Source organism: Phyllostomus hastatus, unplaced genomic scaffold, assembly GCF_019186645.2.
Source record: "Phyllostomus hastatus isolate PE091 unplaced genomic scaffold, TTU_PhHast_1.1 phas_scaffold_1066, whole genome shotgun sequence".
Lineage (NCBI taxonomy): Eukaryota > Metazoa > Chordata > Mammalia > Chiroptera > Phyllostomidae > Phyllostomus > Phyllostomus hastatus.
The window spans coordinates 10,167,561-10,190,119 of NW_025334004.1; the positions used below are offsets into that span (position 1 = coordinate 10,167,561).

The 22,559-nt window shown below is 36.0% G+C and overlaps 1 protein-coding gene across 13 annotated transcripts in view; it reads left to right on the forward strand.

The window, feature by feature from the left end:
* The window catches only part of LCOR (ligand dependent nuclear receptor corepressor), a 134,259-nt gene that overhangs the window by 58,151 nt on the left and 53,549 nt on the right, over positions 1 to 22,559 (forward strand). For 6 of the 13 annotated variants that reach the window (XM_045853858.1, XM_045853872.1, XM_045853867.1 and 3 more), the window contains 2 exons: positions 3,884 to 3,949; positions 4,296 to 4,375. The exons of 3 other annotated variants lie outside the window; for them this stretch is intronic. In XM_045853858.1, the coding sequence (XP_045709814.1) occupies positions 3,884 to 3,949; positions 4,296 to 4,375 (146 nt within the window). The remainder of the gene's footprint in view (positions 1 to 3,883; positions 3,950 to 4,295; positions 4,376 to 22,559) is intronic. 4 more of the 13 variants (XM_045853861.1, XM_045853859.1, XM_045853862.1 and 1 more) reach the window with 1 other exon arrangement.

Genomic DNA, 22,559 nt, shown 5'->3' on the forward strand with positions numbered 1-22,559 from the left:
GTAGAAAAATCAACTCTAAATAGTGTAGACACTACAAATTCTAGGGATTACTCTATTGAAAATTATGGCTAATACTAAGGACAAAGAAATCCCTAAAATTACAGTGTTACTCTTTTTTAAAAATTTAAAATATATTTTATTGATTACACTATTACAGTTGTATCAATTTTTCCCCCTTTGTCTTCCTCTGCCATGGGAGGAGCCCCCCTCCCCTCCACCAGTCCTCCTCCACTTAGTTCATGTCCGTGGTTTGACTCTCCATTTCCTATACTGTTCTTAACCTCTCCATCTATTTTGTACCTACCAATTATGCTTCTTAATCCATGCACTTTTCCCCCCATTCTCCCCCCCACCTGATAACTGTCCAAATGATCTCCATATCTGTGATTCTGTTCCTGTTCTGGTTGTTTGCTTAGTTTTTTTTAGATTCAGTTATTGATAGCTGTGAATTTGTTGCCATTTTAGTGTTCATAGTTTTGATCTTATTTTTCCTAAATAAGTCCCTTTAATATTTCATATAATAATGGCTTGATGATGAGGAACTCTTTTAGCTTTACATAGTCTGGGAAGCACTTTATCTGCCCTTCAATTCTAAATGATAGCTTTGCTGGATAGAGTAATCTAAGTTATAGGCCCTTGCTTTTCATCAGTTTGAATACTTCTTGCCAGTACCTGGCCTGCAAAGTTTCTTTTGAGAAACCAGCTGATGGTCTTATAGGAACTCTCCTTTAGGTAACTAATTTCTTTTGTCTTTCTGTTTTTAAGAGCTTCTGTTTATCTTTAACCTTTGGCATTTTAATTATGATGTGTCTTGGTGTGTCCCTCTTTGGGTCCAACTTCTTTGGGACTCTGCTTCTGGGACTTGCATGTCTATTTCCTTTGCCAGATTAGGGAAGTTTTATTTCATTATTTTTTCAAATAAGTTTTCAATTTCTCGCTCTTGCTTTTCTCCTTCTGGCACCCCTGCGATTAGGATGTTGGTATATTTAAAGTTGTCCTAGAGATTCCTAAGCCTCTACTCATTTTTTGAATTCTTGTTTCTTCATTCTATTCCCGTTGAATGTTTATTTCTTCCTTATGTTCCAAATCATTTATTGGATTCTCAATTTTATCCTCTCCACTGTTGGCTCCCTGTAGACTTTTCTTTATTTCACTTAGTGTAACCTTCACTTCTTCCCTTATGTTTTTTTGCTGTATCTGATGAGTTCTTTGAGCATCCTGATCACCAGTGTTTTGAGCTCTGCATCTGATAGGTTGGTTATATCCATTTCATTTAGTTCTTTTTCTGGGGTTTTGTTCTGTTCTTTCATTTGGGCCATATTTCTTTGTCTCCTCAATTTGGCCACCTCCCTGTGTTTGTTTCTGTGTATTAGGTACAGCTGTTTTGACTGCCTGTTTTAGAAAAGACACCTGTAAATTGTGTGTGGCAGAGTCTTAGGTAATCGCCAGGGTGGGGCAACCCCCTTCACCACATTGTGGCTCTGTGTGGCAGGAGGGCTCAGAGAGGGGACAGTGCCACTGCCTGGCTTCTGGAGGTTTGCCCCACACTTAACCCATTTCCAGTCATTTCTCCTACTTCCCATATGCTACCGGTGCCCTTCCAGCCGTTGTCCTGGTGGTGAATCCCAGTGGGTGGGTTGTGTGTGTTCCAAGTTCGCACAGGCCCTTTAAACAGACTCTCCTGAAAATCAGGCAGTTTCTTCCCCTGCCAACTTTGACTGGTTTTTACAGCCAGAAGTTGTGGGGATTCACATTCCCAGTGCTAGAACCCTAGGCTGTGTGGTCTGGCCTGGAATAGCTTGCTCCCCAGGTATCCCTCCTGATTTTTATCCATCACATGTGGGTGTGGGACCGCCCATTCTGCCACCACCACTGCAGCATCTTCATGCCACACCACATCTCTGTGCCTCTCCATCCTTCTCTATGATTCCACCCCTCCTACCCGTCTGAATGGATGTGGTTTCTTTAAATCCCTGGTTGTCTGACTTCCATAAAGGTCATTTTTTTTGACAGTTTGGTTGTTACTTGTTTTGAAATATAGTTGTAACTCTCCCTGTGGTTGCATAAGGAGGTGAAGCATGTCTACCTAGCCTCCATCTTGACTGGAACTGTAAAACTAAAATTTTTATTTATTGATTTTAGAGAGAGGGAGAGAGAGAGGAAGGGACAAAGAATGGAGGAGAGAGATGGAGGAGAAATAGAAAGAGAGGTGGGGAACAGAAACATCAATTTGTTGCTCCACTTAATTATGCATTCATGGGTTGATTCTTATATGTCCCCTGACTGGGATTGATCCCTCAACCTTGGTGTTTTGGGATGACTTCTAACCAGCTGATCTGCCTGGCCAGGGCACAATGTTATTCTTACAACCAGATAGAATAGTTTGCAGGGACCATTTTATCTGACCCTGCACCTTCCAGACATTTTATGGTGATTGGATTTGTGATAAGGAAATGATACTTGTGTGTGGACCTTACATATCCCCCTGTCTATAGTATTTTAAATTAGTGTTCACTCCCTTTTGAACATAAAAGTACTTTTTAATAATTAAAAATTATAAATCCTTAAGTGATAGATTATGTGACAAAATTCATAGTGCCCCTAATTACTAGAAATTCAGTAACACTTTTTATGTTTTCTTAACTAGAATAACATTTCTATGCATTTGAAAAGTAGTATGTACACAAAATGCACAAGACACACTGACTCCTAAAGGTTACAGTTAAAGTTCATATGGATTCATGTATCCCTTGTAACCCTTTGGGATTCAGTGAGGTACAACACACATAGTTTGGGAACCACTGCTATAGTCCATTATTTCTGTAATGTTGTGTAAAGCTACAGTCTAATTCCCTTCCTCTTTTTCCTTTTTTTAAATTTTATTTATTTATTTTTAGAGAGAGGGGAAGGAAGGGAGAAAGAGAAACATTGGTATGTGATTGCCTCTCTTGTACCCCCAAATGGGGACTGGGCCCACAACTCAGGCATGTGCCTTGACTGGGAATCAAACCAGCAACCCTTTGGATTGCAGGCTGGCACTCAGTCCACTGAGTCACACCAGCCAGGACCCTCTTTTTTCTCCTAATAACAAATCCACAGAAAACAACAGGATGACAAAGATATTTTTTCATTGTTATTTATTGCATTCATGAGCAATATTTGATTAAATAAATTAGAAACTTTAGTGTGTGTTTCATTTTCTACTTTATACTATTACAGGATGATAATAGTTTAAACATTTATGTACGGGTATATTTAAATTTTTTCTTATATTTCGCGGTGTGTGTAGTTAGTGGTTTCTAATGTCATAAAGGAACCAGTAAGTAGTTCTTGTGACAATGTAATCACAAAGTATTTTCTGTTAAAATATGCAATGGTTTTTTTTTCCTGTAGTGATATGGATGTTGTTTTTAGTAAGAATTTTCCTTCTTCAAAAAACTATTAGCTTGAAAATCTCATCTTTGTTGATATTTAGAAGCATGGTATTTTGGTTAATCCAGAATGCTGTGGCAATTTTGAAGCAGTTTGACTCTTTCATTGGGAAAGATACCTTTTAAAATGGAGTTTGAATGTTTATATAAAGAGCTTATTTGGGATTCTGTAAGATGGTAAGAGAATCCATTAGTTTCCATTCTTCATTGATTATTTCTAGCACTGTCTGTTTTATATTGTTCTGGAACGTGCTCTGAATTTGTATTGAATGTTAATCATTGACAAAAATGCAGATTCTCCTTTTAGATGTGCCATTGACACTTAGCATCTCTTCAGTAATAATCTGGGTATTCTCAAGAACTGGAGAAAACACCATCATTTTTTCATGTAATAGATTAATATCCAATTACAATAGGGAATACTGTAATAATGGATTTTTTCATCCTTTCAGGGTTTGAAAGTATTCTTGAAGGGCTGTTTGGACCTGCATTATTAAAAGATCTCAGTTTATTTAAAGGTATTCAAAATCTTTTTTTGGTATTTAAAAATCATCCTGGTGACATATGATACCTTGATGATTTATTTAATCCTCAGTCTCCTCCTTTTTATTCACAATTTATGTTGGTTAAAGCTACATCCATATAAGCATCTTTTTGTGTTTAGTTGATAGTGCAGATATATGTATGAATGTGGTACAGTAACTAGTGAGCAGTTGCTGTTAAGATTCTTAACACAAACGGGAACCTGCCTACTTCTTAATGAGGATTTTTTGTTGTTGTTAAAATAATATTTTTGACAGTCTTGTTTATTCCCTGAAAAATCCTCATTTGTGACTTAATTTTTTATTCCTACTGTTTTTGCAGACTGTGAACCTGAAAGCATTTCTGATTGGATTTTTGATGAAAATTGTCTGTTCTGTTGCTTGAGAAGAGATAAAGTAAAGGTAACCAAGAAATTTATGAAACTTGTCTGGTGTGGTATTTTATAGTTTTTATTTTTTCAGAATTTGATTTTTTTTGGAGACATAGGAAAAGGAACGTATGAATCTGTATTTATTTATAAAGGATTTGATAGTAACTTAGTTTGCAGTTTAGTGTTTCTAGTCTGTTGATTAGCCATTGAGAATCTATGTCCCAACATGCATTGCTTTTATTTATATAATTCACTAGGCAGAATAATTAACTGGGTCTCAAACTTGTTTATTTTAAATATGAAATGTATGATAATTCAAGTAATGGGAGTCATTTGTACAAAATGAATAGCAACATGGATCTGGATCAAGTAGTTACTAATTCATGTATATTTATGATATGTGGCTTATGCTTTAGTATTGTAGGATATTTCTTCATAATATCTGAGCATGAATGTTGTTAATGCAGTTGCAGAAGTTGGCTACCTTTGGGTTTATGTTTTATTGTTTTGTGTTAATAAACAGAATTTTGGTTTAGAAACACTTCAGCTGTTGGAAAATTTATTAATAATGGTTTTCCATCTTACGTTTCTTTTCATGATATTTCTGTTTTCAGTTTTAAAGCTTTGAAAACATTTTGAATCCCTTCCTCTGCCTTGTACATGTCTAACTTCAAATCATTGACCAGGTTCTGTCAGTTGTCCCCTCATACCAAATTTCATTCTTTTTCCCCCACATTCATCTAGTTCAGACCTTTGGCATTATTCTGAACTACTGAAATAACATGACTGGTCTCTCGGCTTTCTTCAGTCTGTTAAACACTGCTTCAGGGTTAACCTTCTTCCCCCTGACCCTCACCCCTCGAATAATGTGGACAAGTTACTCTACTGAGTCTCCGTTGACTTTCTCATTGTCTTTGGATTCATTAGCCTAATGCTTAGTGACTGAGTACGTTCTACCATTCAGTTCATTTCTTTTTCTAATGCTGTCCCACTAGTTTTCTACATATTTTTCTATCAGCTAAACTGGTTTGATCATTTGTATTGAACAATATGTGTTTACTATTTGGACTATAGCATTGCATACCCATTATTTTCAGTGGCTTGAAATTCCCTTGCTGTTACTCTTAGCTTAAGGCCCTCCTTTACTATAGAGGTGTGCCTTTGCTCTTATTACTGTTTCAACCCTTCAACTGTTGTGTAAATATTACCTATACCAGTTATTTTTCAGTTAATACTCTGCCTTATTTTGTTCATCCTTTTCTACATTTGAGTTTTGTATTCCTGACTATACTGTCAGCCTCTGAAGACTGTGAACCATGTTGTATGCTTTGTACCCTTGCATGTAACCACTGTATCACCTTTTACCATTGTTGGCAAGTTGCAGTAAAATCTGAAAGCAAGTTGAAGAGCTTCTTACTGTTCTTCTTTTGTGACATCTTTTACTTGCCTACTGTATGAAAAAGTTGTAACTATTCATGGTAATCTGTTTTCTTTGAATTAATCAGGAAAGTGTTTTGAAATTTAATGTGGTTTGAAAAAGAGAGACCAGCAAATTACGCAATTGCCAATGAAGTTGAAGTTCATCATTTTAAACTCTCTATGTGTGTTTGCATTTGTGTTGACATGTTATGACTATTTATTGAGCAAGTCACTTTTCTTTTAATCTTCACCTTGAGGATATATTTATTGATTTTAGTGAGAGAGGAAGCAAGGGGAAAGAGAGAGAGAAAGAGAAACATTGATATGAGAGAAAAACATCAATCAGTTTGCCTTCTGTATGCACCCTAACTGGGTATCGAACCTGCAACCTTTTTGTTTGTGGGACGACGCTTCAACTAATTGAACCACCCAGCCAGAGTGAGCAAGTCATTTAACTGTTTGGGTAGAATAGAAGTGACTATTATAAATTGCCTTTTTTCAAGATAGGATTGGGCAGAAAGCTTTTCTATGTTCAATAGTGTTGAGTTCAGTACATTCTTCTAATATGATTGAGCTTACCAGTGCTATATGAGTATAAAATATTGTATGAATATTTTTAGAATAAAGTACAGAAATAGCAAAGCATGGTGGAATCATGTAGCATTTGAGACAATTGTTTTTACTGTTTGTAGTCCTACAGTTTTTAGTTGGTTTTCTAATTAGAGTATTTCCATTTGACAACACGTCTAGTTCTGGGAAAGCGGTTTTTGTCCACTAGACTTCACTACCTATACCTTGGTGTTTATATTTTTCAGAGACAGCTATAACATCTATAATGGAAAATAGGAGAAAAAAGCCTAGAAAATGTAAATTGTGAAGTATGTATCTTTAGTTGTGTTAGATTTAAAGTGATTGTGCTGGAGCTCTTTATAGGCACTTGGACCATCTCATTCGAGTAGGACTAGACTCCACTGGGTTGAGGCTTGCGTTTTAAGGCTGGTTTAGGATTCCAAAAATGAAGGAAATATCTGGAGAGTATGGTAACAGCCAATAGGTGGCAGCAGAGCATAATGTTGGAATCTCGAGTTTTGAGATTGGCAGAGTGAGAAAATCTAGATAGTGTTTTGAAAAGCTGTTAGAATTATTTGTCTCATGTTTGGGAAAGAGGAAGAAGTTATGCATATTTTTTAGTTTAGTTTAGTTTAGTTTTCAGTGCATACTGAAACTGTTAAAATGGATAAAATAAATATATTATTTATATTTACTTTTTAAAATATGTAGGTAAAAAATACAAAGTAGCTTCTTTGGAAGATAGAACAGGGATTCACCTAGAGATTAATAAAGCAGTTGTTGATCTACACTTCAGGATCCTACAATTAGAAAATACAACTGACCCTTGAACAACACGGGTTTGAATTACATGGGTCTATTTATACGTGTGTGTGTCCCCCCAGTAAATACCTGTACTGTTTTCCATCTGTAGTTGGGAGTCTACTGACTGTATGTATTTGATCTGTACCATTTTATGTAGAGGACTTAATCATATGTGGATTTTGGTATTCATCTGCGGAGGTGGGAAGTCCTAGAACCCTACCCCACAGACACCAAAGGACAACTTGTGTTTGGGGGGTGTCAAAAGTAAGTTATACATGGATTTTTTACTGTGCCAGTGGGTCGGCGCCCCTAAACCCTGTGTTGTTCAAGGGTCAGCTATATAACTTGTAAGGGAAAGGCAGCTGACATTTTTTGAGCGTGTACTATGTGCTGCTTACTTGTATTTGTTCCCATTTAATTCTCTCAAAAACCCTATAAAGTTGATTGAAGACATCTCAATTTTATAAATAAACAGGAATGGTCAGAAAGACTAAGTTATGGGCCAAATCTAAAAGCTGGAATTTTGATCCATGTTTTAGAATACAGGCATTTTGATAACAAAGCAAGGGGCAGGAACTTGGAAAGTGGAGAGCAAGAATTAGGCAGGACTTGGAATTACTCAGTTTGAAAGAGAGTAAGAATGTATATGGACATGAGTGTATTTGAAGGGACACTCTCAGCTGTTCTAGGAATCTCTTAGTAAGTGAATATCTGCCTTGCTGCCTGGCTTGCTTGCTTTTTTCTTACCTTCCTTTTCTGTTTGTTGAGCACATAGTAGGCACTCAGTAAAATATTTGCTAAATGAGTAACAAAGAAGTCAGGAGGCTTAATATACTGGAGAATTATAGTATGAATAGCTAACTGTTTTGAGTGCTTACCTGTGCCAAGCATATTTACTCATGAGGCTTTTATACTTTCTTTACCTTTTAAAAAAATAATTTTAGACTTATAAAACAGTTGCAGCTGTTTAGCAGTAATTCCTGTATAACCTTTACCCACATTAATACCTTATGTAATCACAGTACAATTATAAAAATAAGGAAATTAACATTGGTGCAGTACTATCATCTAATTTGTAAACATTTCAGAATTCACCATTTGTCCCAGTAATGTCACTTTTCTGGTTCAGGATCCTATCTAGCTCATACTTTGTATTTAGTTGTCATGTCTTAATCTTCTTTAGTCTGGAATGGTTCTGTTTTTCTTTGCCTTTCATAATGTTGACACTTTGGAAGAATACTGGCAAAATGATTTCTAGAATGTCCCTCGATTTAGTTTGTCTGATGATTCCTCATTGTTAAATGGAAGTTACTCATTTTTGGCAAGAATACCACAGAATTGATGTCATATCATCCTTAGTGCATCACACCAGGGTGTCTGCCAGTCTTCTATGGTATAAGGTTTCTGAATTTTTTTTCTCCCTGTTGTACTTAGGCACAGGGTAGGTATCTTGTGAAGAAGTACTTTGAGATTTTGTAAATATCTTTCTGTCATCATACTCGTTTCTCATCCATCATACGATAATTTTAGCATCATTGATGAATCTTGCTTGAAAAACTTACTGTGGTAATGATGATTAGTGATGATTTTTTAAAAAATATTTTTGATGATTTTCTGTTTCTATTATTTTTTCTTCCTCTATTAGTTTCAATTCTACTGTAAGGAGGAGCTTTCCCTTCTCCTCCACTTATGTAATTATTTGTTTACCTACCAGTGTAGACTCATGGATTTGTATTTCATTCTATTCGGTATAATCATTGTTTATTTTTAGTTGAAATGTCCTAGATTTGGCTGTTGAAAGTCTTTCCAAGTTAGCTCCTTATCTTTTTTCATGTTTCTATAATTTTTTCCTAGCACTTTATTTTTTGGCACCAAAAACGTTTCAGGCTTTTTAAAAAAATTAATCTTTATTTTTCTTTTCGTTACTATTTAGCACCCTTATACCCTCTCCCCCAGCAATCACCACACCGTGTCCATGTCCATGCGTCCCACTTCCTTTTTGTTCAATCCCTTAACCCCCTAACCTCTGCCCACTGCCTCGCCCCTTCAGTAGCTGTGATCCTGCCCTCCACCTGTGAGTCTTCCCCATTTTCCTTGTTTGTGTTCCTGTCCTGACCCTGGATTTCTTCAGGGAACCTTACTTAGTTCCTTTAGTTGGAGAATTACATAAGAAAGCAAGGTTTGGGCACTAGGGTATTCATTGCTATTAGATCGTCATTGCTTCTAAGCCTGCTCAGTTGTCTGAGCTAGGAAGTATGTTCACTTAAATATACATACATATGCATCTATATTTCTTCCTATGTTTGTTAAAAACCATTTCATTAGACTTTTAGTAATTGCAGGATTGTGTTGATAATATAAAAAGCTGATCTAGTAGTGGTGAAAGGTGCTGGAGAGATAGGAAGAATAAAAAATTACTGTCAGTATTAATATCCCTAAAAATGGACTAATTCTTAATGATGCATTGATCTGTGGTATGGCTCTTCTTGTGATTGGCTGATACAGAGTAGAGATAGCTGTTGTAAAGAACAAGGACAGTTTAGTGATTAATGATAATGATAAATAAGATATACCAAAATAGAAAATGTTTATGCTCTTATAAAGTTTATTATAAGACTTGGTAAGTTTTGTATTTGACTAGCACATTAGGAGACTGTTTTAAGGAGTTAGGACTTGGGGTGCTTTTGAAGAATATATAGGTCCAGATAGGCGGAGATGAGAAGGACACGTTCTGGGTGGAGCAGAGCATTTATTTTTAAAAGTAACTCATGATAAAACCGGAGCAGGATTATAGATATTCTTCAATGCCCAGCTAGCTCAGGAATCATAGTTACATGAACTTACATATTAATAGTTATATCTAGATCCTTTTTATGTTTATCATTATCATGTTGTGTTTACTGTGAACATTTCATAATTTCTGTTTTGTAAGTATAAGTTTAGAGCTATCCTGTTAACATTTTAATTACTATTTTTGCACATTGAAAGTTTATAGTAAGACCAGATGCTAAATCTAATTGTTATTTTCATATTGTATTCTACAATATGTATTTATATTAAATATATTAGTTTGGGCATATTCAATGCTATTGATAGGACTTGTCTGACATATGCTCTAGAGTACCACAAATCAATATGTATTCACTACGTACTATATATAACAGGAACTATGTAAGAAAAATATATCACCATAGTTTCTGTCTATTAGGAATGAGAAAGAAGAAACAAATATAAGATGTTTAAAGGATATTTATTTATGAGAATTAAATTGATAACAGGGCAGAGTAAAATGGATACCACAACTTAGTACATGATTAATTAATTTAAATTAATTTTTCAGTGAATTATACAAATCTAAATTGTGAGACCGAACCTTGTTGTCTATCCAGAGGCCTTTTTATATATATTATTTTAAGGTACTAAGGAAAACACTTGACACAATGAGTCAGCGCTCAGTCTAAGTTCTCATTAAACAGGAGGATTTTCTTAGTTTGGTTTTTTGTTTGTTTGTTCATTACTCCCAGTCTGTGGATTTTTTTCTTAAAAAAAAAAACAGACTTGTATAAATTGATGATTAACTCTGTTCAATTTTATGTGGTCAGAGTTAACCAATAGACTAACTACTGGAACATTTATTAAATGTCTGGTTCTGTGGAGGCCAGAGAAGTGAAACACAGATCCCTCCTTGCTTATGGAATGCTAGTGAGACCGTGGTGGATAATATAATGAAAGGGAATTTAAATTAGGAAGGTTTAACTCATCCACCCTACCTGTCCAGAGCCAAGTCTCTGATACAGGTAGGAAACATTAAAAGTAAAATCCTCTCCCTTATTCTCCTATATATTATTTTAAAAGGTAATGGAAAAAATTAAAAGTACTGCAGCAATTGGGAGGTGCAGTGCATGATGCTGGAGTTGCTTAATCTAGGAGTTGGAACTCAACCTGAACCTTAAAAGGACCTGTGTTTTAGAAAGATTGATTGGTTCATTTTTAGGAGGTAATGGAAAGGCATTTATAGTGAGAAAATTATGGGAGGCTTTTGTAATAATCCAAAAAAGGAGCCTGAGGTATAGTGCCACAGCTGTGAAGATGCATAAGAAGGGTAGAGAACCTAGAATCAAGACTTGTCAAAATTTAGTGATTACTTGACTATATAAGTAAAGGAGAAGGAAGTGTTAGTGACTCTTTGGCTTTCCAAACCAGGATGACTCAACATAGTGAAGAGATGTTGAGAAGTAAGAAGGGGAAGGGTGTAGTGGCCAGTTTTTACGGTGAGGATAATGAGGTTATTAGCTGGAAGCTGTTTGTGGTGGAAGTGAACATTTAATTGGAAGTGTCCAGTAGACAGTTTGGTTGTGGAAATTGAGTTGAAATAGGGGATCTAAGCTGAGGACATATTTGGAGGGTTTCTCAGTACATCTGGTGATTGGCATATTCAAGCAGATGAAGTCTTTGGTGAGTGATAAAACACAAAATACTGAGAGTTGAAAGACCTTTATTTTAGGAAGTAGGACGAAAATAAATGAATTGCACATCTTGAATCAGCTGTCTTCCTGGCCCCTTACTGCTTGATGAGTAGGGGGATGGGTTTTCATGTTTGTTGCACTAATGTGGACTCCTGTGCCTTTTTCCATAATGGGCCCTAATTGGGTTGAGCAAGTAGCCCAGACATAATTTAACAGACTTTCAGAAAATAGCTTTTCAGGAATACAGTTATGGGAGCCATACTTTAAGTCTGACAGGGTTAAAGAATAAGAGGATATTGTGGGAGTTAAGAAATAGATATGCATAGACTACTAGTTTGAAAAGTTGTCAGTGACAGGAATGCTGAAGAAAACAGAACCACAGAAAGAGTAGGTACTTGGTCTAAGTAAAGACTTTTGGGGGGGAAGTCTTTAAATAATATTTATACTCTTGGAGAAGAAGAAATTAAAGCTATTAAAAGAAGGGAACAGTAGAAAGTGGCAAGATTGTAAGAGAAGCAACAAGAAATTAGTTACTGAACAGTGATAAGAGATTCCTCTTGAAATTAGAATATAGTCAGGGATAACTGTAGGAGTTAAGAGTTTGATCTCCCTTCCCCCCTCTCTAAAAATAAGTAAATGAAATCTTTAAAAAAAAAAAAGTCCCTAAAAAAAAAATGCTGCAGTAAACATGGCAGAGGGGGTTCATAAATCTTTTCAGTTAGTGTTTTTGTTTCCTTCAGATTAATTCCCAGAAGTGGAATTGCTGGATCACATGATATTTCTATTTTTAATTTTTTTACAAACCTCCATACTCTTTTTCGTAATGACTGCATTAATTTACATTCTCATCAGCAGTTCACAAGGGTTATCTTTTTTCCACATCCTAGCCAACACTTGTTATTTCTTGTTGGGTTTTTGGGGGGTTTTGTTTTTGTTTTTATAATAATAATAACCATTCTGACAGGTGGGAGGTGATACCTCATCGTGGTTTTGACCTGAGTTTCTTTGATGAGAGTAATGTTGAGTACCTTTTGTTGTACATATTGGCCATCTCTATGTCATCTTTGGAAAATTGTATATTCAGATTGCCCATTTTTCCACTTCTAATTTGATTGTATTTGGGTTGTATGAGTTTTTTAAATACATTTTGGATATTAACCTCTTATCGGATATACAATTGCAAATATTTTCTCCCATTTGGTAGGTTGCTTTTCATTTTGTTGATGGTTTTTGCTGTTCAGAAGCCTTTTAGTTTGATGTAGTATCACTTGTTTATTTTTCTTTTGTTTCCTTTGCTTTGGGTATCAAATCCAAAAAAATCATCACCAAAGACCAATGTCAAGGGGCTTACCACCTATGTTTTCTTCTAGGAGTTTTTCTTACATTCAAGTCTTATGTCCATTTTAAGTTAATTTTCATGTATAGAGTAAGACAGTGGCCCAATTTCATTCTTTCACATGTGGCTTTCCAATTTTTTTTTTCAATATTATCCATTGAAGAGACTGTCCTGACTCCTTTGTTATAAGTTAATTGACTGTATATGCCTGGGTCAGTTTCTGGGCTCTCTATTCTGTTCCATTGATCTGTGTCTGTTTTTATGCCATTACTATAGTGTTTTGATTACTATAGCTTTGTAACATAGTTTGAAATCAGGAAGTGTGATGCCTCCAGCTTTGTTGTTCTTTCTCAGAAAGAAGGGAAATGTGTTTTTAAGTAGGGAAAAAAATTACTAAATAAAGTCTAGATTTTTAAAAGATGTTATTTTTGTCCATGTAAAATGTAAATGTTTTTGTGGTTTTCTTTTTTTTTTTTTTGTATTTTGCCCTTGCCATTTTGAACAGGTAGACATTAAGCTACTTTACAATGCTTTGATTTTCTACAAAATGTTTTTGAAATTTTGCTTGAGGAGATTTTTTTTCAGCTTTACTGAGGGGAGTCTTATAATTAATCAAAACCCTGAAAAGGTTTAGAAACGCCTAGTTAAGCAAAAATTAATGTTAGAAAGAATCTTATATTAAGTCAGTCTTTCATTTCTCCCTTGCCATGGGTATAGGTCTCACTCCTTTTTTTTCTTTTGTTTCTTATGAACTATTTGCACATTAGGCTGTCTTTCTCTTTGTTATTTCCCTTCTATTAGAGCACATTTGTTCTGCTTCTCTTTCTTCCCCTGATCTCTTTTTAAAATATATTTTGCTGATTATGCTATTACACTTGTCCCATTTTCCCCCCTTCATTCCCCTCCACCCTGAACACCCCCACCCACCCACATCCCCCCCCTTTAGTTCATATCCATGTGTCATATATGTAAGTTCTTTGGCTTCTACATTTCCCATACTATTCTTACCCTCCCCCTGTCTGTTTTCTGCCTACAATCTATGCTACGTATTCTCTGTACCTTTTCCCCCACTCTCCCCCTCCCACTCTCCTGTTGATAACCCTCTATGTGATCTCCATTTCTGTGGTTCTGTTCCTATTCTAGTCTGCTTAGTTTGTTTTTGTTCTAGTTTTAGGTGTAGTTGTTAATAATTGTGAGTTTGCTATTATTTTACTGTACACATTTTTATCTTTTTCTTAGGTAAATCCCCTTAACATTTCATATAATAAGGGCTTGGTGATGATGAACTCCTTTAACTTTATCTGAAAAGCACTTTATCTGCCCTTCCATTATAAATGAAAGCTTTTCTGGATGGAGCAATCTTGGATGTAGGTCCTTGCCTTTCATGACTTGGAATACTTCTTTCCAGCCCCTTCTTTCCTGTAAGGTCTCTTTTGAGAAATCAGCTGACAGTCTGATGGGAACTCCTTTGTAGGTGACTGTCTCCTTTTTTCTTGCTGCTTCTAGGATTCTCTCCTTCATTTTTACCTTGGCTAATGTAATTATGATGTGCCTTGGTGTGTTCCTTCTTGGGCCCAACTTCTTTGGGACTATCTGAGCTTCCTGGACTTCCTGGAACTCTATTTCCTTTGCCAGATTGGGGAAATTCTCCTTTATTATTTGTTCAAATAACTTTTCCACTTGTTGCTCTTCCTCTTCTCCTTCTGGTACCCCTATAATTTGGATGTTGGAACATTTAAAGATGTCCTGGAAGTTCCTAAGCCTCTCCTCATATTTTTGAATTCTTGTTTCTTCATTCTGTTCTGGTTGGATGTTTCTTTCTTCCTTCTGGTCTACACTGTTGATTTGAGTTACAGTTTCCTTCCCAACACTATTGGTTCCCTGTACATTTTCCTTTATTTCACTTAGCAAAGCCTTCATTTTTTTCGTCTAATTTGCGACCAAATTTAACAAATTATGTGTGCATCCTGATTACCAGTGTTTTGAACTGTGCATCTGATAGGTTGGCTGTCTCTTCGTCGCTTAGTTGTATTTGTTCTGGAGCTTTGATCTGTTCTTTCCTTTGGGCCATTTTTTTATCTTGACCCACATGATGAGGGGTAGAGCCTTAGGTGTTCACCAGGGTGGGGCAGTTCAGTTGCTGGGTTGTGACACTGTATGTGGGGCAGGGGTCTGAGAGGAAATGATGGCACTTGCCCCCTCTCTGTTGGACTTCAGTCCCTTCCTCCGCTTCCCCCAAGCAAACTGGGCCCTTCTGGTGCTGATTCCTGTGTGGGTGGGCTTGTGCACATTCTAGGACCCTGTGGGTCTTTTCAATGAACTCACCTGTGAGGCTGGGAGTCTCTCTTGGCACCTCAACCCCCACAGGTGTTTCCAATCAGTGTCTTGAGGCTTTATTTCCCCCCGCTGGGGCCCTGGGCTGCGTGGTTTGTCTCACTCCCCAGTTTTGCCTGGTTTATCTGTGTGCAAGTGTGGAACCACCCGGTCCGCTAGCCGCCTTGTGTGCTGCACCCCTCCACAATCTTCCGCTTCACTGGGTCTACCCACTGCCTCCCGGCACACCCAGGGTCCGCCAGCCACTGCTTTTTGCTTTTTTCTACCAGGACTCCTCTCCACCCTGCCCCCCGCCCCACTCTGCCCCTCCTACCAGTGTGGATGAATGTGTCTACTTTAACTCCTTGGTTGTCACGCTTTCATACAGTTCAATTTTCTCTTAGCACTGGTTGTTTTTGTTTTTGTTTTTCTTCTAAATTTTTGTTGTCCTTATTTTAGTTTTGTGAGGAGGCACAGTGTGTCTACCTACATCTCCCTCTTGACCGGAAGTCTGTATTGACATCTTAACAACATTAAATCTTTTCCTATTTGTTGCTTATCTTTTTTCCTTTTTTTAGAGTTTAGAAAACCATTTATTTTATTTTTTTATGTTAGTTACAGTTGTCCCCATTTCCCCTCCCATTGCTCTCCCCTGCCCCACCCAACCCCCACTCCCAAAGACAATCCCCATTTCATTGTCCTCTACCATGGGTCCTTTGTACACACTCCTTGACTTGACCCTTCCCCCTTTTTACCTCATTATCCCCCTCCCCCCTCACCTCTGATCACTGTCAGTTTGCTCTTTATTTCCATGTCTCTGGTTCTTTTTTGCTCATTTGTTTGTTTTGTTGATTAGGTTCCACTTATAGGTGAGATCATATGGTATTCTTCTTTCACTGCCTGGCTTATTTCACTTAGCATAATGCTCTCCAGTTCCTTCCATGCTGTCGCAAAGGGTAGGAGCTCCTTCTTCCTTTCTGCTGTGTAGCATTCCATTGTGTAAATATACCATAGGTTTTTGACCCACTCATTTACTGATGGGCACTTAGGTTGCTTCCAGCACTTGGCTATTGTAAATTGTGCTGCTATGAACATGGGGGTGCATAGGTTCTTTTAAATTGGTGTTTCAGGATTCTTAGGGTATAATTCCAGCAGTGGAATCACTGGATTAAAAGGCAGTTCCATTTTTAGTTTTTTGAGGAAATTCCGTACTGTTTTCCACAGTGGCTGCACCTGTCTGCATTCCCACCAACAGTGCACTAGGGTTCACTTTTCTCCACAACCTTCCCAGCACTTATTTGTTGATTTGTTTATGGTGGCTGTTCTGATTGGCGTGAAGTGGTATCGCATTTGTTTAATTTGCATTTCTCTGATGGCTAGTGATGCTGAGCATCCTTTCATATGCCTGTGGGCCCTCTGTGTGTCCTCCTTGGAGAAATGTCTGTTCAGGTCCTTTGCCCAGTTTTTAATTGGATTGTTTATCTTTTTGGTGTGGATTATCTTTTTTCTTCTAAAACATTTCTTCAGTTTCTTATTTCTGAAGTTAAAATCAACAACTATGTATTTCACTCTTAGTATGTCAGAAGCACTGGCCACTGTGGTTGAAATACTGTGAGGTATTAAAAAGAAGTTTTAGCCGTAGATGCTACTTTCAAGAAATTTTTAGGCTAGCCTGGCTGGCATAGCTCAGTGGATTGAGTGCAGGCTGCAAACCAAAGTGTTGCAAGTTCGATTCCCAGTCAGGCCACATACCTGGGTTGCAGGCCACGAACCCCAGCAACCGCACATTGATGTTTCTCTCTCTCTCTCTTTCTCCCTCCTTTCCCTCTCTAAAAATAAATAAATAAAATCTTTAAAAAAAAAAAGAAATTTTTAGTCTAATGGAGGCAGTAAAAAATACATATGTGTATAAACAAATATATTAAGAGTTATGAAACCATGCTATTAGAACAGTATAAAGTGCTTTAGGAGTTTAGAAAAAGACAAGGTTACCCTCAGCTAGGCTTTAACACTGTTGCCTCAAATATGCAGTTGGATATTCTTGTGTTTATAGCGGTCTCAGTCATCTACGGACATCCACAGTCATTATAGAGAGCAGACAGAAATTCAGGAACTCTTCTGAATGAGATTGGGCTGTGGGCGAGAATTGAGATAGTATAAACTTTTAATTTCCAACCACTGGAAGAATGTAAGAAACCACTGCTATTGACTTTGGGTGTGGCTTCCATTTATCTTTTAATGTTTATAATAACTTGTACATGTATAATGGGGAAAAAAAACCTAACAGCAAATGCTGATTATAGATACTGGTGAATTAAGTGTAATGGGACTAATAGTCACTTGCCACTTACACTTTAGGATTTATTTTCATGAATAGTAGTAGCAATTAGATACATTGATGAGAGTCATTCGTGATAGGTTTGTTGTGTATTTTGAATACCGTTTTTAATTTGTGATGTGTATTCAGGCTTCAACCTTGTTATTATTCTTTAACTTGATGTTCTGCTTAACAAAATTGAGGCTAACATTGATATACAGTAAAAATTGCATTAAGCACAATTTGTATTTTGTTAATATAAAAAGCAGTAATTTACATGGAGTAAGACATTTCTTTTTAGTTAACTGACCTTAAAGAGTATGGCCAGTTAAAATGCTGGAGCCATTTTCCCTAATACTTGCTGGCATTTGAAATAAAAAGATGTAGGAGAGTGGCATTTAAATCAATGAGTTGCATCTTGTCTATTCTGTTTAGTTCAATGCTTGAAATGTCACTGAGACATGGGTAGTGGACTTGGCTATAGTTGTAGGCCCATGGTCTACTCAGGTACGCCTTTCTAACAGTTTATATACAATAAAACCTGCATACGTACACATGCTTCTGATTCCCAGATTTTTCTATACTGTATGATAAGAAATTTTAAATAAATATCATTTAAGTAAATCCAGGCATAGAGTGGGTATGGTCTTCAATTTAGATAGGAATAGTTCTAAAATTTCACTTCTGAAGTTTTGTATCACACTCCTGAAAATCTAGGCCATCTTACTTTTCCTAAGTGAAACTGGTCAATATTTCTGTCATTTCCTTTCTCCTGAGGTATTCTCTCTCAAAAAGAAAGTAATCAGCAGTGTAAGCATCCTCCCCCATTTCTTTCCTAATATTTGTCACTCATAAAGTGACAACTATTAGAGTTACAAAAGAAACTTTTAAGAAATGTTAGTTTCTACTTTTTATTTAAACTGTTTACTGTCCTAAGGGCTAACTTCCATGCTGCCATAATTTTTGTTGCTTACTCAATAAGGCCCTTGCTATTTCTGGAACCACTAGAGCTACTTTTGTTATAGTTCTTGGAGAATGTTAATAATTCTCTCTCTCAGGGGTTAGCAAACTATGGTCTTTCCCCAAATCTAGCTCATGGTATGTTTTTATTATGTCTGCAAGCTAAAAACAAAAACAAACAAACAAAAAAAAACAAAACCCGTTTTTTTTCTTTAAAGAAAAGGAGAGAGATGCAGCAGAGACTATATGAGTATATGGGCTACAAAGCCTAAAATATGTACTATTTTGCCCTTGACAGAAAATTTCTTACTCTGTTTTGGCTATCTTCATCAGTTCGTTGAGATACTAACTTCCATATCCTACTTACTTGTCTTTGCTCTTCTTCTTCATACTGTATATCAGAGCTACCCATAACACAAGCAAATATAAGTTAGTGGCAAGACAGCTGGGATTATGGAGGAGACCATGGAAAGAGCCAGGGGCCCTGGCTGGTGTGGCTCAGTGGATTGAATGCCAGCCTGCAAACCAAAGGGTACCTGGTTTGATTCCAAGTCAGGGCACATGCCTGCGTTGTGGGCCAGGTCCCCAGTAGGGGGTGTGCGAGAGGCAAGCACACATTAATGTTTCTCTCCCTCACTCCCTTCCCCTCTTTCTAAAAATAAATAAATAAAATCTTTAAAGAAAAAAAGACAGGGAGACCTGGCTTGTATAGAAAAGTGGGGTTCAGCATTTATCTAGCATACTTATTTTACCTATTTTACTTTGAAATAATTTCACATTTGTAGAAAAGTTATAAGAACAGTGCAAAAACTTTTATGTACCCTTCACCTAGTTCACTAATTGTTAACCTTTTGCCAAATTTGCCTTATTCATTCCCTCTCATAGGTTTTACACATTTTCCTGAACCGTATGAGAATAAGTTATAAACATTATACCCCACATACATATTTACATAGATATTTTCCTGTGTACTAAGAATAAGTATATCCATTTCATTAACTATACAGTATAGTTACCAAAAATCAGGAAAGTTAACTTAAAATCAAATCTACAGATCTCATTCAGATTTTACCAGTTGTCCCAAAGACTTGTTTTTAACCCCCTCTTTAGTTCAAAATCCAATTTAAGATTATTCATTGAATTTGATTTTCACTACTCTTTGGTAACCTTTAATCTAAAATGGTTCCTCAGCCTTTTAAAATTTATTTACTTATTTATAATAACATTGACATTTCAAAAGTATACTAGCCATTTATTTTGCAGAATGCCACTCAGCTTAAGTTTTGTGATGTTTTCTTTGTGATTAAATTTAGGTCATGATCTTTTAGCAGGAATATTAAATAAGTGATTTGTATCCTTGTCAGTGCACCACATCATGAAGCACCCAATATCAGTTCAGTAGGTGATACTAACTGTTGGGCAACCATCAGCCTCCTTATATTGATTTATATCAAAGGATATAGCAAAAACTGAACCGTCATCAATTTCTGGCCACTGACAGTATATCTATTCAGAATACTATGCAAAGAAGTACATGCAAAGTAAAAGATACTGTTTCTTCAAAAGTATGCTTGCTTGAGGAAATAGATAGCGCATGAGGTTTTGAAAAATAAATGTCATGTTTCTTTGTGACTCTAAAATGTAAGCAAAGATCATTCCTTTGATTTCAGGTGGTTAATTCAAGAGTCAGAATTCAGTGATATGTACAGCATCTAGTATCTTTAATACCCTGAGCCTGTTTTTAATGATTTCTTTATTGAGGTAGTATTTATTTATATGCAATAAAATTATCCGTTTAAGAGTACATATTAATGGGTTTTGATCAATATATAAAGTTTATAACCACTAGAACAGTGTGGAAAAGCTCCCTTACCCTAAAAAGTTTTCTTGTGCCCCTTTGTAGTCAGTCCCTTTTCCCAGATCCCCACACCCAAGTATTCACTGTAGTTTTGTTTTACCTTTTCTAGAATTTTATATATTAGGAATCGTACGGTATCTAGTCTTTTATATTTGACCTCTGTCACTTAGCATTCTTGTTTTTGTATATAATATTTTGTTTCTTTTTATTGCTGAGTAGGTCTCCATGGCATGGATATTCTACTGTTTGATTATTCATTCACATTTTACTTTTCACTTCTCTGGGATAAATACCTAGAATTGGAATTACTGGGTAGTACTATAATTGTATATTTAACCTTCTAAGATACTACCATCTGGTCCATCAAAGTGACTGAACTATTTTGTGTTTCCATCAGCAATGTATGAAAATTCTGTTGTTTCACATCTTGCCAGTATTTGGTGTTGGTCTTTTATAGCTTTAGCCACTCTAGTGGATCTGTAGTGGTATCTTACTGTGATTTTAATTTTTATTTCCCTGATGACTAGTGATGTTGAGCATCTTTCTATATACATATCCTATGTGAAATGTTTGTTGGAATCTTTTGCCCATTTTTAAAAACTTACTAAGCTTCAACAGTTTTTATATAATCTGTATCAAACCCTTATGCCAGTTTTTTCTCTTAAAATTTATGCTTTTTATGTCCTGTTTAAGAAATCTCTGCCTGATCCAATGTCAAACACACAAGAAAATCTCATTTTCTTCTGGTTTAGTAGTGTTTACTCGTATTTTGATATCTGATTCATTTCTAGTTAATTTTTCTATATGGTGTGAGTTAAATATTGTGGTATATTTTAATCCATAAGATAATCCAGTTGTTCTAGCACCATTTGTTAAAAAGAGCCTTCTTTTCCCCCATTTAATTACCTTGGCATCTTCATTAAGTCATTTGACCATACACGTGTGGGTATAAATTTGGACCATGTTCTATGCCATTGAACTATATATGTCTATCCTTATACCAATACCACAGTATCTTGATTATTGTATCTTTATGTCTGGAAGTCAAGTAGTATGAATCTTTAAACTTGTTTTGCTCACCTAGATCCTTGACCTTTATATAAAATTTTAAAATGAATTTACCAATTCTTCAAAAGGATTTACAGAATTTTTATTATGATTGCTTGAACTAATAGATTAATTTAGAGAGAATGGCTACATTAACAATATTGAGTCTTCCAACTTCTGATTATGGTCTATCTCATCTTTATGTCTTTTTTATGTTCTCTCAGCAGTGTTTTGTACTGCCATTTCCCTTCAGTATGAATAAGTTCCTTTAATACTTCTAGTACTATAGAAAGATAACTACTTTGCAGAGAAAAGTATAAACTCTTTATCTGAAAACATCTTTTGAATGTTTGTTTTATTGTTGATCCCAAAATGGTCATAAACTGTGCTAAAAGAGTTATATAGTTAAAGATAACCAAAGGCTTAGTAAAGAATTTGAGGTCTTTTCTACTGAAGAGTATCCCAGCCCACTCAGTATTATATCTCCTTCCCTGCTTTGGATGATGGATCATTACTTCTTTTTACCTTTGCCTCTTTCTACCACCCTCAGAGTTCCTTTACAAGATATTACCTTGAAAGGATATTGCAAAATTGACACAAGCTGTTGAGGCTATCAGAGAACATAGCAAGTGAAGATAAATGACCTACACTTTCCCCTGAAAGCTGTATACAAAATTATGCTTTACACACACACTCTTCATTTGTGCCAACACTAGTGGTTAGAAAAATAAAGGAAACACGCTTTTCATGATGACAAAAATGGAAAATGTATGGGAACTATATATATATATGAATAAAAAATTTTTAATTGAGATTTATTTAAACCCACTTGGATAAATATAAATCATTTCCTACAAGAGAAGACTGAATATTTTTAAGGATATTACTTATTTCTGACTTAGTTTAAGTATAACTCTATTTAGATTTTTTTTTAAAGCCACCATCTCTTTGGGGAGTTGGTAGTGGTAGGAACAGAATTGACTAGGTAATTTTAAGTACCGTCTGAAAGAATAAAGCTACAATGGCCAGGATATTTTGGAAAATATGGATAACAAGTGGGGATTTGCCTTCTCAAATACTAAGACTTATTATAAATATAAGATAATTTTTAAAGTGTGATACTGA